The 19107-nt window shown below is 37.6% G+C and overlaps 3 protein-coding genes across 3 annotated transcripts; 2 read left to right on the top strand and 1 right to left on the bottom strand.

Moving 5' to 3' along the window:
• The first annotated feature begins 1337 nt into the window (after positions 1 to 1337).
• Positions 1338 to 5633, top strand: LOC139882120 (tRNA wybutosine-synthesizing protein 2/3/4-like). Its single transcript, XM_071866491.1, is given in 10 exon segments — positions 1338 to 2076; positions 2256 to 2655; positions 2889 to 3286; positions 3289 to 4069; positions 4278 to 4407; positions 4514 to 4749; positions 4917 to 5052; positions 5136 to 5212; positions 5345 to 5451; positions 5533 to 5633. Coding segments are annotated over 10 exon segments (3105 nt in total).
• A 1906-nt stretch (positions 5634 to 7539) lies between these two features.
• On the top strand, positions 7540 to 9176 carry LOC139882116 (peroxidase 42). Its single transcript, XM_071866487.1, has 4 exons — positions 7540 to 7770; positions 7870 to 8058; positions 8490 to 8655; positions 8767 to 9176. The coding sequence occupies exons 1-4, from the start codon at positions 7540 to 7542 to the stop codon at positions 9174 to 9176; spliced, it is 996 nt and encodes a 331-aa protein (XP_071722588.1).
• A 6302-nt stretch (positions 9177 to 15478) lies between these two features.
• On the bottom strand, positions 15479 to 18290 carry LOC139882109 (calcium-dependent protein kinase 21-like). Its single transcript, XM_071866481.1, has 7 exons — positions 17555 to 18290; positions 17084 to 17227; positions 16848 to 17000; positions 16283 to 16389; positions 15956 to 16123; positions 15643 to 15870; positions 15479 to 15562 (listed from the first exon to the last, which is right to left on the bottom strand). Exons 1-7 carry the CDS (start codon positions 18288 to 18290, stop codon positions 15479 to 15481), a joined length of 1620 nt encoding a protein of 539 aa, XP_071722582.1.
• Positions 18291 to 19107: the final 817 nt, after the last annotated feature.

The raw sequence follows: 19107 nt of genomic DNA, 5'->3' as shown, positions 1-19107 counted from the left end.
CAAATAATGTTAGACTCATTGTGTCAGGATTTGTAGAAACTTACAAATGAAGTTTTAGGAAAAGGAAAAGAACCCAGAAATTGATGAGGTTTAAGATTGAAGGAATCTCTGCAACTCATCAGAGGTTTCTGCATTTTCAAAGAGACCTCCATTTATTTTCGTTCTTTCCTCGCTTCACGAATCTCTAGGTTTTATTTCGTTTTATGGGATTTCTTCAACATCAACTACAAGTTCATTGATCAGATCAGAAGCTTAATAATAGAACAGCAAACTTCCAAGTTCCAAGTCCAGGAGTCAAAGTTTATTGAATAATTCAATTTTGCTGACACGGAATATTTGACACCCAGATATTTTTATTAGAATACATGGAAAATAGGATTTTAAAAGGCAGTTAGTTTGTTATCTAAGCTAGATGTAAGGAAGAATGCTGAATTGACCATGATTTGATTCAGGAAGAATAGGTATTTTAGCCGGCTGTTTCCAACATTATTATTGTAAAAATATAGTAAAAGTATCATTTTGGCCCCTTAAATATTATAGTGTCTAATGTTTGGATTCAGAGTTCAGAGACGTTAGCGTTTCCGCTCCTTAATTGAGCGTATATGAGATCGTCAAATTTCAATCGTTGGTTCTGCTTGTCCATGATGATGAGTATGATCTGAAGTCTACAAAGTCCGCAAGCAACTGAGTTAAACAAGCCTACAAGTAGGTGGACAACTGAGCATTTAAACAAGCCTACAAGTCGGTGAAAATTTAAACAAGCCTATAACTCGGGTTCGGAAAGCTCTTAAACAAGCTTACAAGGGATTACATAAACAAGCCTACAACTAGGGATTCAGAATGCTCTTAAACAAGCCTACAACTCGGGATCATATAAACAAGCCTACAACTCGGGAATATAAAAGCTCTTAAACGAGCCTACAACTCGGGAGAAGATAAACAAGCCTACAACGCGGAATAACTTGAACAAGCCTGCAACTCGGGATTAAAATGCTATTAAACAAGGCTACAACTAGGGATTATGAAAGCTATTAAACAAGGCTACAACTCGGGATCACATAAGCAAGTCTACAACTCGGGATCACATGAACAAGCCTAGAACCCGGGCTTATGAAAGATATTAATCAAGGCTACAACTCAGGATTATGAAAGCTATTATAATGTTCAAAGACCTGAGCGTGAAGAAAAGAAGTTCAGGGACCTAAGCATCAATGTTACAAAAGTTTAAATACCTAAAGTCCTTTTTACCCAAAATCAGATTTCCCTCCATAGTTGGGGTGAGGTTTTAATAAGGGCTTTATACCAGCGGCCATAGCTGAGCTCGAACTCACTCAAAAATGGAGTTCGACAAGAGAAAATCAGCGACGCTATTATCATTGTCATCATCTGTAACTGACAAATCACCAAAAGGCTCATTGGACGAACCCATAATCCCTCTAATCAACACAATTAATCAAAACCCTAATTACTTCACAACCAGTTCCTGCTCAGGTCGCGTCTCTATCCTTTCCCAACCCAAAAACCTTAACCCTAAATCTAAAAAGAAAGCTAGAGGTGGTTCCTGGCTCTACATCACTCACGACCCTGCTGATGTTGACTCGGTGATTTCCCTTCTGTTCGAGTCTTCCTCTGTTGACGATGATGGTGAATTGGTGTTCCGTTTCGAGCCGCTTATTGTGGCCGTAGAGTGTAGGGACTTGGATTCGGCGCAGAGTCTGGTGGCTTTGGCGATTTCTTGCGGGTTTAGAGAGTCGGGGATTACAAGTGCTAATGGGAAAAGAGTAATTGTTGGGGTACGGTGCTCCATTCGATTAGAGGTGCCATTGGGGGATAGGGGAAATGTGCTTGTGTCGAAGGAGTATATGAGGTTTCTCGTAAATACTGCTAATCAGAAGATGGAGGCGAATAGGCTGCGAACTGAGGGGTTTCATCAGACTTTGATAAGAGCGAAGCCTCAATGTGCAGGGCCCCCGCCCATGATTGCTGAAAATGAAGATTCAGTGTGCACCCATGATGATAATCCCAAATCAGGCGACGCTAATGGCAATTTGAACGGAGATAGAGCTGACCATTGTGGTAATTTTCCTTGACCAGTCTATTATTTATAGATTACACTTGCTGGGTTAAGTTTCACATTTGCGTAAGAAATGTTCTCAAATAATTGCAGCCTAGCCTGCATTTTCATGTGCAATTGCAGGGTAATTTCCCTTTAATATCACATTCACAGCAAGTTTGAGTCTTTAAATCGTTGGCAGGGCCTAAGGGACTTTCTGTTTGCAGTCTATCTATTACGCCATTGGTGATTGCTGGTGAACCAGTGGAGAAGCTTTTCCTTTGGGGTCACTCGGCCTGCACACTGGATGACACTGAGCGCAATGAAATTTTTGTTTTTGGTGGTTTTGGGGGAATGGGAAGACATGAACGAAGAAATGATTCTTTCCTTCTTGATCCATCACTTGGAACATTAAAAGTGATCTGCACTAAGAGCGCCCCATCTCCACGCTTGGGCCACACATCTTCTTTGGTTGGAGATAGTATATTTGTGATCGGCGGTAGAACTGATCCTTTGAACATCCTGAGTGACGTGTGGATCCTCAGTACTTCCAAGAATGAATGGAAGTTAGCAGAATGTTCTGGTAGTGGTTTTCTTAACAGGTAATGTTAGTGTGCATCTATGCTTTTACCATTGTAATTGTATTATTTTTCATTATTTTTTCACCTAGCTACTATACTTTAAAACAGCTAAATCACATCATCTTTCACTCATCGTGTTTTATGTCGCTCATTTTGGTTGTTCCAGCATTCCTTTTGTGTTTTTACTTTCATAGCTCTCTTGAGAGAGTTAACTGATGGCAACTTATTGCTAAACCCATATGTTTTCTGCACAGACATCGACATGCAGCGGCGACCATAAATAAAGACATCTTTGTATTTGGTGGACTTAACAATGATATGATACTTTCATCTTTGCTTGTCCTCAACACAGACAATCTGTATTGGAAAGAGTTTTCGGCAATGGGGGAATGGCCATGTGCTCGACATTCTCACTCAATGGTGGCATATGGGTCTCGTTTATATCTGTTCGGGGGCTATAACGAGGAGATGACACTTGGGGATTTGTATAGTTTCGATGTCAAAACACTACTTTGGAAGAAGGAGAATCCAGCGGGAAGATGTCCACATGCAAGGTTCTCCCATTCGATGTTTGTTTACAAAAACTATCTTGGAGTCATTGGGGGTTGTCCTGTGAGACACAATTTGCAAGAGTTGGCTTTACTTGACATACAGCTTCTGTGTGGAAGCATGTAACACTTAGCTTTATAGGTAAAGAATTATTTGTGCGTTCTACATCCAGTGTGATTCATGATGATCTAGTTATGCTCGGTGGAGGAGCAGCTTGTTATGCATTTGGAACAAAGTTCAGTGAGCCATTGAAGATCAACCTGGCACCATTAGTTTCTTCAGAAAGCAGTTGTATGTCACTGCAAAATGGAGAAAGGATTGTTTCTCAGCAATGTGAAAAGATGAATGGAAAAAACAATGAAAATATCCTAGTTCCACGATGTGAATGCTCAAATTCTTCAGTTCAGAGTCCTGACATCAATTTTCAGGCTGAAACACCAGGTGTAACTGGACATCATGTATCTTCTCATTGGGTATTACAACTTGAAAGAAAATACGCAAAATTAGGGAAGGACATACTGAAGAAGTTTGGATGGTTGGATCTTGGAAGGAAGGTGTATTCACGTGAAGATGGAATGCATATTTGTTTCCCAGTGACTCGGAAATTTTGTGACGTTTTCTGCCATCAATTGGGAGATGCATCTGTTAGCCAGGATGATAATGATGTTGCAAAACCTGTGACCGTAGAAGGAATTCCCATAAATGAAATATCCTATTCAACAGCCTTAAGTCTTCTAAAAGAGCGGGGTGCTACCAAAATTGTAGATGAGATTGCTGAAGTCAGAAAAACGGCTAAATCTCCCTTACTCATGATGACAGAAGCCGTAGCTGCCTTGATCGAAAGTAGAGGCCTGCCTTCAAAGCTTTTGGAGCAATTACCTACCAGGTGTGCGCTTTGAATGTCTTTAGATATTAGATTGGTTTTACTTTTCAGCGTTTGGTTTGTACTTGGCTGTTTCTGCAATGTGAGTGTGATGATAATGTATTCATCTAGAGATTATGTACAATTTCGGTCTAAAACATTTATGTGTGGATGCAAATGATCCTTTATATTTGGCTGTTTTCAAAGTGACATTCTCTTATGGTTACTTCAGATGGGATAAACTAGGGGATATTACTGTGCTCCCAGTGACTTCTTTCAAGGATCCAGAATGGGACCTTATTCAGAAGGAGCTTTGGCCTGCTGTAGCTAGAGCACTGAATACTCGCCGCCTTGCTCGTCAGGTCAGCCATACATGCAGTTATGTAGTTTCTGGTGATACTTGATAGTGAGGTTTATAATGCATTTTGTTAGTGGTGTCTTCCTTACACGAGTGTTGTGCTATTTTAGGGCCGAGTTGCACCAACTGGTACAAGAGATAGTACTCTGGAGATTCTTGTAGGAGATGATGGTTGGGTTTATCATCGTGAGAATGGAATTCTATATTCTTTCGATTCAACTAAGTGCATGTTTTCCTGGGGCAATCTTTCTGAAAAGCTTCGAATGTCCAATATGGATTGTACAGATGAGGTTGTGGTGGATTTGTTTGCAGGGATTGGATACTTTGTGTTGCCATTTCTCGTGGGGTATGTTATATTTATCTCACTTTGTTCTCTTTTGTATATATTTCTTAATAATACTATGTACATAGTGGTCTCAAGTACTTGTGATTAACGTTTCTTGTCCAGCTGGGTTGCGTTTCTAGTATGTTTTCTGTTGGTTCTGGTTTGTAATTGGTTTTTTAATGGATCAGGGCAAAAGCAAAATTGGTTTATGCTTGTGAATGGAATCCTCATGCTGTTGCAGCACTCCGCCATAATCTTCAGGCAAATTCTGTTTCTGATAAGTGTATCGTACTGGAAGGAGATAATCGAGTCATGGCACCTAAAGTACAGTAGCATGCTTCTGTATTTCCCTCCTTTTCTTTGAACAGAAAAGTACTGTAGTTTACCTACTCTATTTATTCTGACAGGGAGTAGCCAATCGAGTGTGTCTCGGTTTAATCCCAACAAGTGAAGGGAGCTGGGTTACAGCCATTAGAGCGTTAAGGTACTTTATCTGAACACCAATAAAAAATTTTACATGGCCTTGACTTTCTTTTAATGATTCTTTAACTGATACCAATCTTCAATAATCATCTCTACTGTTGTCTTATAAATTTTTGGTGTGGGAATGATTCAGGGGTGAAGGTGGAATGTTGCATGTGCATGGAAATGTTAAAGATGCAGAGGAGGATGCCTGGAGAGAGCACGTCTCGAAATCATTTCAAGAAATAGCTAAATCAGAAGGTACCTTGTCCTTAAATTTCGAGAATACATAGGCCATGCTAGGCCAGGATAATCTTATCGCACTATGTTTGTTCTTTGCAGGCCACTGTTGGGAAGTTTCAGTACAACATATAGAGAGAGTAAAATGGTATGCCCCACATATCCGCCATCTTGTTGCCGATGTTAGATGTCGACAAATTTAGAGATGAAATTCTGTTGGGCTCAATCTGTTGTTTGGTGAGTGTGTGACATTCTTTTGTTGCTGAATTGTTGCTCTGAAATGTTTAGTGTTCTCCTCTTATATGATTGAACTAAGGCTACTATAGATAGAACAAATTCATCAACTTGTAATCTTCTTATAGTTCTTTCTGACTATGACTTTCTACAACATAGATAGACATGCATGCATGATGCATCCACCACTGAACATAAACATAAAATATTTTGTTTAATTTTAGTGATAGGATTAGTTAACTGAAAATTATTGGTTCGAAAAATGATTCGATTTGGATGATTCTAGGATTGAATTAGGAATTAAAATGGATAGGAACTATTATAAGAAAATAATAATAATAATAATAATAATAATAAAAAAAAAAAAGATAGGAACTTGGAGTTCAAACCAAATGTAATTTTTAACAAGGAAAAGGGCTCGACCGTCAATTCCCGGACGTTGTACCCTCTACGTATAATATAGATTGTACTCCAAGCATAGCTCTTCACTTGAGGTTTCTTTGAAGTAATTTTTTTTTATGTTGTTTGGTTAATATTGTACAATTACGTTGTAATTTTAAATGTTATGTTTGGTTGTATAGTTGATATTTATAATTATAAAATATAAATAATATAATAAGAAAAAAAATTTTAATTGTGTAATTATATCGTGTAATTATACCAATTTCTATTTCTGTGGAAATGTCGTAATTGAAATTGTATAATTATACTTTTCGAATTACACGTAATTACATAATTTCATATAATTATATGGGTGTCCAAACACATTAAACTGTATAATTACACAATTTTTTAATATCAAGATGGTTTTTCAAATAAACCCTTATCGATAATCAAGGAGCGTCACTAAGAAGTAACCCAAACTCTAACTCGGGTTGAGAAAAGTCTTCGTCAGTGTCACTTGTCACTGCTACCAATTAAGTGAGTGAGTCATCACTCGGAGGGACCCATTTGCAATTATTTTATTTTAATATCCTTTTATTTTGTGAATCTGAAAGTGTCGGTGGATGGATTTTGTTGCTCATTGCGTCAAGACAAGCTATATTAATCAACTTGGCTTCCAATTTAAAGTGATTTGAATTTAATACGTATAAGCTTTATTAAACATAATTACATAGGCTTTAGCAGTGCGATTAATTATGAATGTAAGCTTATTATATTAGGAGAAGGGGATCTTAATGTTATGCAATTTAAAAATGATGTTTTTTTCTTTTTGCAATTGATAATTGAGAAGTGGAGTGAGAAAGAAGTCTCTCTTTTTTTTTTTTTTTAAATGGTATAAAGTTAACAACTTTATTTTAAATCTAAACTTTAAAGTTTAAATTTTTTTTAAAACAATGTTAGAGAAGTTAAATTGAGTTTAGCTTGAGTGAGTAACAAATAAATAAAAGTCTCAATTTTTATTTTTTTATTTTGTGGTATAAAGTTAACAACTTTATTTTAACTCTAAACTTTAAAGTTAAAAACTTTTTTTAAAACAATTTTTTTTATATTATATTTAAACAATGTTAGAGAAGGTTTTTTTTTTTGAATAAATGTTAGAGAAGTTAAAATTGAGTATGGTAAATTACTAAATTTGTAATCTCAATATCTTAATTTCATAACTCTTTACATAGGGATACCCATATATAGTTAATTATTCTAAGAAGCAGACAATAACGGTCAATTTTCATATTTAATAAATTCCACTGCTTGAAATTTAGTGTATTTTTTATTTTTTTTTACAGTAGTCAAAAGAAGGTGAGCAGGAATCCTGTTTTCACAATAATGGCGAAGGACAAGTGTGCATTACTCTTTATTTTCTATTTATAGATACATTCAACAGATTGAGTGAATGCAAGCTCTCTTCTTTACTTACAGAGAGAGAGAAAAAAAATGGAGGTCAAAGCTCTCTTCTTTTTCTTCTTCCTAGCTTTAGTATCATTCTCTGCAATTGCTTTTGCAGATGAACAAGAACAAGACCCAGGTCTTGTTATGAACTTTTACAAAGATTCATGCCCTCAAGCTGAAGATATCATCAAGGAACAAGTCAGGCTTCTTTACAAGCGCCACAAGAACACTGCTTTCTCTTGGCTTAGAAACATCTTCCATGACTGTGCAGTCGAGGTATTCGACTTTTTACCTCTGTGAAAAAACGTGAATGTTGTAACTTTTTTCTGTTTCTGTTAAATTTGTGATTTTTAATGTTGGTTTGTTTGTTTGCAGTCATGTGATGCTTCTCTGCTTTTGGATTCAACTAGGAGGTCTCTGTCTGAGAAAGAGACCGACAGGAGTTTTGGACTGAGGAATTTTCGGTACATTGAGACAATCAAAGAGGCTGTCGAGAGAGAATGCCCTGGTGTTGTCTCCTGCGCTGATATTCTTGTCCTCTCAGCTAGAGAAGGCATCACTTCGGTACTTTCTAAATCTAGCTGCTCTTTTACGTTCTAGTCTTGTTTTGCCTGTTTAGTTTAATTCTATAATCGTTAGTAAAAGATCCTCTTGTTTGAGTTCAAACACTGCTTGGTTGAGAATCTGTAGTCTTGTTTTGCCTGTTTAGTTTAATTCTATAATCGTTAGTAAAAGATCCTCTTGATTGAGTTCAAAACACTGCTTGGTTGAGAATCTGTAAAACCCTTTACCGCTTAGTCATTATTACTAGTTTGAAGTGTCAGATCCTGTTGAGAAATCAACCGATCCAAACCAAACACACACATAATGTTAATTAAAGAGAGAAAATGCACACTTATGGTTTGGAGCAAATTAGCCGATATCCATTGGCAATAGAGTTTCCTCTTCTTTCTTATTTCAACAAGATAACAATGGATAACTTTTCTTCTTTTCAGCTAGGAGGTCCTTACATCCCTCTGAAAACCGGAAGAAGAGACGGTAGGAGAAGCAGGGCTGATATTCTGGAGCAATACCTTCCCGACCACAATGAGAGCATCTCTGTTGTCCTCGACAAGTTCGCAGCCATGGGAATCGACACTCCTGGACTGGTTGCCTTGTTAGGTAATCCCCATTTACCATCAAGTTAAAACTTTTACTGCATGATCGTCAATCAACAATACATTCTCTGTTTATTGATCTGGCTTTTGTTTTCATGTTCATTTTTTTAAACAGGATCTCACAGTGTCGGCAGAACCCACTGTGTGAAGCTGGTACACCGTTTATACCCTGAGGTAGACCCAAAGCTGAACCCTGCGCACATTCCACACATGCTCCACAAATGCCCCGATGCTATTCCAGACCCTAAAGCTGTACAGTACGTGAGAAACGACAGAGGCACGCCCATGATTCTCGACAACAACTACTACAGGAACATATTAGACGACAAGGGCTTATTGCTCGTCGATCACCAACTCGCCCATGACAAGAGAACTAGGCCTATCGTCAAGAAAATGGCGAAAAGCCAAGATTACTTCTTTAAGGAGTTTTCTAGAGCCATCACCATACTCTCTGAGAACAACCCTCTCACTGGCACTAAGGGAGAGATCAGGAAGCAGTGCAATCTCTCCAACAAGCTCAACTAGAAAACACACATTAGCTTAGCTCAACTACTAGCACAACTTGCCTTTTCTTTTCGATCTCTCATCTTTGTGAAGAGAATAGCAGAAAGACAGTCAAGATGGTGTTGTGTTTTGCATGTTTTTATTACTTTTCATGGAATGGGTAGAAGTAATAATAAGTGCTAGTGGGAGAAGTTTGTGAATTATCCAGATGTTTCTATCTTGTATCAGTTATGCATCGTGGATGGTGGGATGGATGTGTGTACGAATGGTCGAGAAAGTGTATGTATGTATGTTCCGTTAATTGGAAATGCTCTTAGTTTTTAGTCATTCTTGAGTAACTTGTGCTTTCTTCGACATAGTTGATAGAGCGATCCCTACTCATATGTATTCATAATACAGTTTGAAGATAGCGATGTCCTTGTCTAAAGTCTTTCTTGGTCCCCAGTGTTAGCTCCAACATAAGATATCAATAATGCAAAGCTGGCTGCCTGGCCAAGGATATTTAAATGAAAAAGGATAAGATTCCCTCACTTTCAATTTAGAATGAAACCGGTTAGGTTTCTGTGGAAATAATGGAAAACCGAACCAAATTCACCACTTACCCAAACTAGGACCACAATCCAGCGATTTAAAGCTCACGTGAATGTGATATTTCTTTCAGGGACCTAAACCAGCAGAGGCGTAAATCGACAAACCAAACCGAATCAAATCGAACAATTCAAAATTTCCAAGTTTGAAAATCGATTGTATTGAACTGACGAGACGGAACCGAACTAAATGTATTGAGACAAGAAACAATGGAGTGTAGTGCAGTGAACGTGGTCCACCCTAAAGTTTAGTTTTTTGCATTGTCCTATTGTATTTCTTTCACCTTCCCTACAAAAGCTTTTTAATTTGTAGGGCACCCCACTGGTTCTCAATCCGACAGCACGTGAAGTGATTATGATGCCAAAAGAGATGATGGATCATTAAAATGAAGGGACGAAATACAAGGAAATTTCATACAATCATTATCGATGCATGATTTTTGAACTCATTTTTCCTTGGACTCCTGAACTCATCGGTATATTTTTCCTAACCAGTAGGAAGGATGAGTTCAGTGAGTAATGAGTCCCTTTATCACTGCTGATCATTATCCGGGTGATCAATTACGAAAATTAACTGAATCCTATGAAGTTTGGATTGATATATACAAGAAGAAATAAAATTTCGGGATATAGTAGTCCTGCACATAAACAAAGCTACAAGTCGGTAAGAAGTTAAACAACACTACAACTCGGGATAACTTAAACAACGCTACAAACCGGTGAAGACTTATACAATACTACAACTTGGCAGAACTTAAACAAAGCTACAACTCGGTGACGGTAAGCGATAAACAGCCCTATAACTCGGCAGCTCTTAGATAAGGCTACAAGTCGGAGCTCTTTAAAGGCTAGAAGTCGGCGATCGTAAGCACTTAAACAAGCTTACAACTCTGGTGATCTTAAAGAAACCTACAAGTCGGTGAAAATTTTAAGCACTTGAACAAGACTACAACTCGGTTTTAATAAGCACTTAAATAAGCTTACAACTCGGGAACTCTTAAACAAGGCCACAAGTCTGAATATAACACGACTACAGGGACCAAAGAGCTTCTAAGTAAAACATGAGGGACGAAATGTGTGGTTTGGGTATTTTTCTTTATCTTGCTCATCATGTCGTCGCTTCTACATATCTCTATGCAAACCTCTTCAGACTAGAAAAGATTAAGCAATCCAACAATCCAACAAACTTAACTGTAGGAGGCTCAAAATGCACTGCTAGCAACAAATTATTACTACCTCCGTCTCAAAACATCATGTATTTGAGAAGGAGGGAGTATTTATTTCATCAAAGTTTATTTGGACAGTGACCAAAACATTACATTGCATACAAATGAAGTGTCGTGTGTTGTTGTTCCCTGATTGCTTATCCCTTTCTTGTCTCAGTAGTACTGCTAGAACTACTATCAGTATCGATACGAGCTTCCTCCAATGCAACATCATTGTTCTTGGTAGGAGAAGTAGCAGAACGATGATTACTAGTGTAGAATTGGTGTTGCTGTGGATATTGGATTGGCAAATAAGTGGACATTGTATGTGGAAATGATTGGTAAGGCCAATACATTACAGGCACAAAACATGTTGTTGCTGATGCCTGTCCGAACATGTGCCAATATGGGTTTTGAGTATCTGATGAAGTTGGAGGAGATTGTAAGGAATGAAATGATGTCATTCCATGAGTTTGATAATCTTTCAGTCCAGATTGAGCAGCGTGCTGAATTGCAGGTTGTGGCTGGTTATCGAGATTAGTACTTGTGCAGTTAACTTGTTTCTTACTCTTTGATTTAGCTTCACTTGTCTTGCCGGTCAACGCCGGAAAACTCATTCTACTGATCTGATGTGGAAGAAATAGTTCCTCCCCTTCAGCATCCTCATTTTTCCTGCAAATTACAAATGACTGGTTATCGAGCTTTTCCGAGTTTCATGTGCATTTTCTATTCTACAAGTTCAAACCTGTAATATTTCTGTAGCAAGCATAAATTCCTGTATTTGGTTTCCATTTGAACCATACTGTCAGGGAAACCAGCCATGAATAAAAGAGTGATGCCCAATGCCTTGAAGAAGAAACTTCCGCTGCGAATATGAACAAGCCCTGCCATTTCACAAATCACTGGACCAAATGACTTTAGCTTATTCCTTCCCATCCGCTGCCTTACATATCTGTACACAGATTAGATTGCAAAATACGATTCTGAAATACTTACATTTCAGATACAAGTAAAAACATGAGATAGGTTCGATAAACAGCTCTTACTCATTTTGCGGTACATTTCTTGTCCTTCCACCATATTTGATACACAAAAACAAGCAAGGTGGGCTGCTGATATCAGATGGTCGCATCGCTTTCTCCTCCTCAAGTATTTTCACAGGACATAAGATTGGATTATGTCTGTTTGGATAGAAAACCTTCCTTTGGACACCTGGATTCTCATACAACACATGTTCCTGATGAAATATCAAAACTTAGCCTTATTGGTTCTAGCCTAAGATTCCATTATATTCGGAATATGTTTATAACTAAACAGCTTACCCCGGGATCCTCTGAAGACACATATGGTTCCCCTTACTAATGATTCTGAAGTGGTTAAAGTCTAACTCATACATATCCTCACATCCATGTCGTATACCGAGAGAAGCGAAAACTAGGATTTTCCTAATGGTAAGAGTCTGTGCATTCTTCAAGAACAGGGTTTTTGAATCCAGCATTCTTCCTACTTCTTTTGGACAGAAAGGCACCTTTCTTGGCTTTTTCTGCATTAATATGTTTCCAGATGTAGGAAACTCCGTTGCTGCTTTGATTTCTTCAATCTTTTCTGTTTCCCTATTTTCCTCTTTTTGTGGATCAATCTTGTCATCGTAATCTGGCTGTGTATCACGTAGCATGGAATCTTTCTTGCTATCTTCATCTGTTACCTGATTTGGACCACCTGAAAACCTTTCCAAACAAGGCACAAGTATCTTCTCGTCAAAATCACATTCTTCGTTAATATGTTCTTTTAGCTCATCAGGACTTGATGATTTATCTTTGTCCTCATAATCAGGAAACTCTTCTTCACTATAATCTGCATCTTTATCAGGGTCACCATCTTTCATTTTTTCGAAAAGCGGAATCAGTGATTTATCCATGCTCATCCAGTTGACCAAGCGGTCTTTTTGAATTTCATCCGTAACAGGTCTGCTCTCGGAATCATGCTTTAGCTTTCCAGACACGTTATATTCAATTTCATTTACGTTGCCAGCAGTTCTATCTCCACTTGTTTCAACTTTCCTTTTTTTTAACTTTCGTCCCTGATGTATTAAGAATATAGCTGCCCTGGAAGAGTTCAAGTTTAAAAAATCATTCAATATTGAACACTGGTTGAAAACAAGTGAAGAAAATAGCATACTTTCGTTGAAGCTGACATGATATGAGTTTTGCTATACACAAAGAAAATGAAGAAAATAGCATACTTGTTGTGTACTTTCAAGGATTAGGAGTGAATCTCTGTTATCTCTTTCTTGAAGTTGAGCTTCAAGTAATGATATTCTCTGCGAAAGCGTTTCACTTTTCGCTCTTTCTCTCTGCAACTCAGCTGATATCTGTTGGATCAAATTCACACTATTCTCTTCTCCGATCACTACTTGATGCCCCATCGCACTTCCACCGGATTGAACTTCCGCCATTGAAATATGATACTTATATCTGAAACAACAAAAATGATAAAAATAGCTAATTGAAAAGATTGACAAGATGAATAGTCTTGGATTAAAAAAAAGAAAATGTAGTCCTTTTTATTTGGTTTGCCTTGTTTTGGATAAAGCACGCCATTCAAATTCAAAGCCCTTATTGAAATCAAACATTGCACTAGAAGTTGATATAATATGCCATTACATGTAGTATTAATTAGCATTTCATATCCTTTCGAGTGATCAGCACTATGAAAGCTAAAACGACAACCTTAGAAATATTAGAGAGCTTCAGCTTCAGTTCAAACTGAAATTTCTAGCTAGAGATAGACTGATCAGAGAAGAGTGCTGAGATTTTGATTCTAGCTAATTAGAGTTTGGTTTTCTGTTCTTGTAAAGTAAAAAAGGAGAGGGGCGAGACGAGAGTTAAAAAAACAAACAGGTGTTTGGAGCAAGGCGGAGCCTATCGGGATACAAAACGAATAAAAGGAATGCAGCAGCACGTGCACATCTCTGTTGTTGAAGTTGAGGGCACCAAAATTCTAATTTCAATGACAATTGGAATTAGTGCCAATGCAATTTAAGTAAACCACAAGATATAGTTAATTACCTTTCAGAACCCATTACGCTTTGTCATTTCTCATACTATCAAATGGTTTAATATTGTCAACTAACTGCTTAATTAATTAACTAATGACAAACCACATATAGCTTGCATTTGGAATCCTCTTGCTGTATAGGAATGTGCCCTATTTTTAAGAGCATCCTAGGTTATACAAAACATAATTATTAAATCCTATAAACAAGATAACTTTTTTGATTGGTTTTGGACTACATGAGGAGGTAGTCCCCGTGCGCATCCATGAAGGGTCGATCCATGACCTCCAGGATGATACCCCACCCCAACCGCTTGGCCAACAAGCCTCGGTTATAAACAAGATTACTTGAAAAAGAGTGATGACTACGAAGAAGAGAAGAGTTATGGTGGTAGTCATTACTTCACTGTCAAGTCTTTCTTCCCAAGAGAAGAGAGAGTATGCACACGTGCATTTTATATTTATATATTAACAGTAACACTACTTTCTATAGAACAACCTCACGTGCATATGCCTAAATATATTGGTCCGTTAGTTGACTAAGTGCTACTAGGTACCACATGTGCAAAGTTAACGTGGGGTATTTTTGGCTGATTTTCGGAAACGTGAGAAATTGTTAGGTTAACGGAGATACGTGAGGGGCTGAAAAATATTACACGTGAAACGTGAGGAACGAAAGTATACGTTTTTCAAAGAATATGTATGAAAATTGAAACCTGCAAATCAATTGCCTTGGATTCAAATTTTAGTATTAAAAGAGAAATGAAGTTTTCCTATTAATTGTCTGTCCTGGTCAGACAATGAAACAGGGAAAACGTACGATTTGCCCCCTCGATGTTTCTATGTTTTGCTTCGATAGATCCAAACGTTCTTTTGTAATCTTAGTCAGCCTTGATGTTTTCTTCCAGCATCAAATTGGACCCTGCCATTAATTTCTTGATGATCTCATTCTTCGTTTTCTTTACGAGACCGATGCTCATAAGTAGTCGCTGACAACGGCAGCATTGCGTTGCAGGAACATGGATTTGTTGAGGTGAAACATAAAACGTTCATTAGAGCTTAAGAAGAAATTGCAAGTTGCACTTAAATATTATGGCTTTGTTTTGTCTAGGTCCTTTCAAAAGTTATAGCTTTTCTGATGTTTTTCACAGATTCATTAGAGCTTTGGTTCACATGGTTCCTGGTTTTTCTCAAAGCAACTTTTTTCACAAAGAAGGGCACACACCTTTAACGCAATCAAATCCTCCATCTCTAGATTACAAGGGAAAACAAGATTTACCAAAATTATAATGGGAAAAAAAATGATGTATCATCTCTCCTGGTTTCCAATATACACTCGGGAATTACATGGGGAAAAGCGCTTAAAAGATTCTTGCCGAAACAGCATTCCATCAATCTAACTCGAGAATTCAAAAGAATATAGAGAAAAAAGGCAATGATATAGTACTCTATGCCGTTCCTGCCTTGATATGCTACTCTATAAAAGCTTTCCAGCATGACCACCAGGTTGTGTTCCACTTCTCATCATTGCACAGAATTCTTCATAGTTGATCTTTCCATCCTATTTGTTCAATTAAACATCAGTCCCTTTATCTATAATCAACGAAAGATGAATGCAAGTTAGTTTTATAGGTAACTTACATTGTCGGTGTCGACTTCAGAAATGATTTCCTTGATAGTGGCTTCATCTCCCATTCCGTAATCTTTCATTGCAGTCTCTAATTCATCCATAGTGATGTGTCCGCTGTTATCTTTGTCAAAATATCTAAATGCTTTGAATAGGTACTCATCTCTCTCTATTCTGTGTCGGTTCATGGTAGCAGAGATGAATTCAATGTAGTCAATTGATCCATTTCCATCCACATCAGCCTGAAAAATCAACGAAAATAAATTGAGTATGATGTGCAAGGCATATGATATGATCAATAGGTATTGGTGGCCCACAGTTACTTACGGCTTCCATAAGTTGCTTGACTTCAGTTTCTGACAGCTTTGACCCAAGCCGAGCCAAACCGCTCTTCAGCTCATCGTAGGTGATTGTACCACTGTTATCAGTATCCATGTTTGCAAACATTGCTTTAAGACCTTTAATTTCTTCTTCAGACAAATTTTCGGCAATAACCTGCAAAAACAGCAATATGTTGAGCAACGAGAAAGGAAAGAAACAAAAAAAAAAAAAAAAAAAAAAGCAGCAAAATTGCAACGCCGTTTTTGTTTGGCAGCGACAATTTGGAAAAATCATAATAACCAACAAGCTTATTTATAAATAGTAACAGTTTACCTTCAGTGCTAGTTGCTTGAGTTTGTTCATTGCCCTGAACTGCTTCATTCTAGACATAACTGCACTATTAATAGGCTTGTCTGATGCTACCTTCATCCATGGATGTTCTGTTCACACACATATAATATGTTACTTTCCTAAGGATATACCAATATACCATGAACCGGTGCAAATCAAAGACGTGATTAACTGTACAATTTCATCCTTGAATTAACAGTAAGATATTATGAGGATCTGGAAATTGGTGGATACGTTAGAATTTTTTGGGGAAAAACGGTAAGCAAGTCAGCCACAGAATGTGAGTGATGATAGGATAAGGAGTGGGCTCTTGAGGAAAATTAATCCAACGAGCTAGACTAGCAGAATTATTGCATAGTCCAAAAAAACATTTTCTTTATGTGCAGTTCAATTTCCAGGCTAACAATAAAGAAACTATGGCACTATGTTATACGCCATGGACTAGTCCACTCAAAATAATGATTTTGACTAGTTCACATAACATTAGTTTGATGTTCTTATCAACTAGCATTTCATATTATCAGAGAAAAAAGTATAGTTTTAATACCAAGAACTTCAGCAGGAGTAATTCGCTTTTTGGGGTCTTGTGTTAGCATCTTGCTGACTAGATCCTTCGCACTACCTGAGATTGATGGCCATGGATCACTCTCAAAATCAATCTGTCCTTTCAAAACAGCATCAAATATTCCTTTCTCGTTCTCTGTAAGACCATATAAATAGAATTATCACTGAATCCTGTCAATACTGGAAATTTTAGCACATAGCTATAAATTAATCCCTCACCAGCCCAAAATGGAGGCACGCCACTCAGTAGAATATACAAAATCACGCCTGCACTCCAAATGTCTATTTCCTTGCCATAACTACGTCGGAGCACTTCAGGAGCGACATAGTAAGCACTGCCAACTATATCACGGTATACCTTTCCTGAAAATATTAGGACAGCGTCAGTGAGCAAAATCTGTATGAGAACTTGAATAATGAGCAACATAGTGAATTAATAAAGGAAAATATAAGAGAGACTGCATCTATATGGAAAGTGCGGCTCTTTTTGTAATACCATGATGTGGATTTACAGGAACTAAAACCACGTAAGCCGATCTTTTCAAAGCGACATGAACATTAACCAATAAATGCTTCTTAAAATTGGACTCATAATCGGTGAATCGAGTCAACAGCTACACAGCTAACCAACTAAAAGCAGCCAATCATTCAAAGATTCAATCATCACACTATACAGATATAAGAAATTACCTTCTTCAATGAACACAGACAGTCCAAAATCAGTCGCCTTTAACATTGCCCCTTCATCCTTACTCGACAACAAGAAATTCTCTGGTTTAAGATCTCTATGCATCACACCCATGAAGTGACAATGATGCACGACACTAACAATCGCCCTGCAAATCCCAGCAGCAGCTTTCTCCGAGTAATGCCCTTGTGCAATTATTCTATCGAAAAGCTCTCCACCAGCACACAACTCCATAACCAGATGCACAGATTGCCTATCCTCATAAACACCCCTAAACTCAACAATATTTTGTTGCCCAGACAAGTGTTGCATAATATGAATCTCCCTCTTCACATCCTCTCTATCTTGCTTACTAACCAACTTCCTCTTCAATATAGACTTACAAGCATAAGTATGTCCAGTCGAATTCTCCGAACACAAATAAGTAATACCGAATTGGCCCCTACCCAATTCCTTACCTAGCTTGTAATGTTGTCTGATGTCCTCAAAAGGCTTTCCCAGAATTGTATCCGGCGCCGGCGGAGCTGGTCTAGCAACTGCCGGTGTAGGGTTTTGTTGTTGCGCTGGCGGAGGCGGCGGCGGCTTGGTTTGAGGCGGGGGAGCTGATACTTTTGGAGTATACGAAACTTGGTATTGCTGTTGTTGTTGTTGTTGGATTTGTCTAGGTGGGCCAGTTGATCGGTAGCCATTACTAGCTTCCGACTGAGCGTTCCTGTGTTTGCTGCTAAAACAACCCATTTGTTGAAATTTTTGTTCCCCAGATGATTGAATTCAGAAAAAGGACTCGACTTTCCGATTGGATTCTTCCTGTTTGAATCTGAAAACTTGCGTGGTGATGACGAATCCCTGATAAAGTTTGGATTTTTTTTATTCTTTTTTTTTTTTAATTTATCAGAGGAATCATGTGTATGTATATATATAATCAAATGTATATATAATCAAATGTAGTTGGATTGGAGGGTTTAACAGTATTTGTTTCCGTGTTGTTTTCTGTTCACTTAAAAAGCTGTTCATTCAGCTAATTTCTATTTATTTTTATTTTTTTCCTTGGGGATTAAGATTCCAATCTTGCCCTTTTTGCATGCTTCCGTAACCATATTTATTTCCTGAACTAGGTACAGCATGGAATAAATGAGAACGGAAACAGGGACAGATTTGGAAAATATCAGAGTACAGGGACTGATTTGGACATTTCAGTCGAAATAAGCTGAGAATAATTGGCTTGACTTGACACTTTCAAGGTCAACTACAATAATACAAAATTTATGAAAAAATAATGTGATTATCCTAGTGGGCTCTCGTTCTAGATAAAAAAAATTGCTTGGAATGACCGGACGAGGATTTTATGTAGTCCAAAATTTCTTTCAACAAAAAATGTTAGACCTTTTCTTAAAGTTTTTTTCTTCTTTTTAGGTTTAAGTAATTGGATAAACTACGAATTCTATAGACTATGAATTCCGTTTTCCTACATTGAATAAAATACGAATTCCGTTTTTCTGCATCGGTATTTGCATTAATGTAAATGACTTCCAATGACTTTGTATCAAAGTTTAGT

This window comes from Rutidosis leptorrhynchoides, unplaced genomic scaffold (assembly GCF_046630445.1).
Source record: "Rutidosis leptorrhynchoides isolate AG116_Rl617_1_P2 unplaced genomic scaffold, CSIRO_AGI_Rlap_v1 contig229, whole genome shotgun sequence".
Classification (NCBI taxonomy): Eukaryota; Viridiplantae; Streptophyta; class Magnoliopsida; order Asterales; family Asteraceae; genus Rutidosis; species Rutidosis leptorrhynchoides.
The sequence above is the reverse complement of the archived record's forward strand: the minus strand, read 5'-3'. Positions and strand labels throughout refer to the sequence as shown.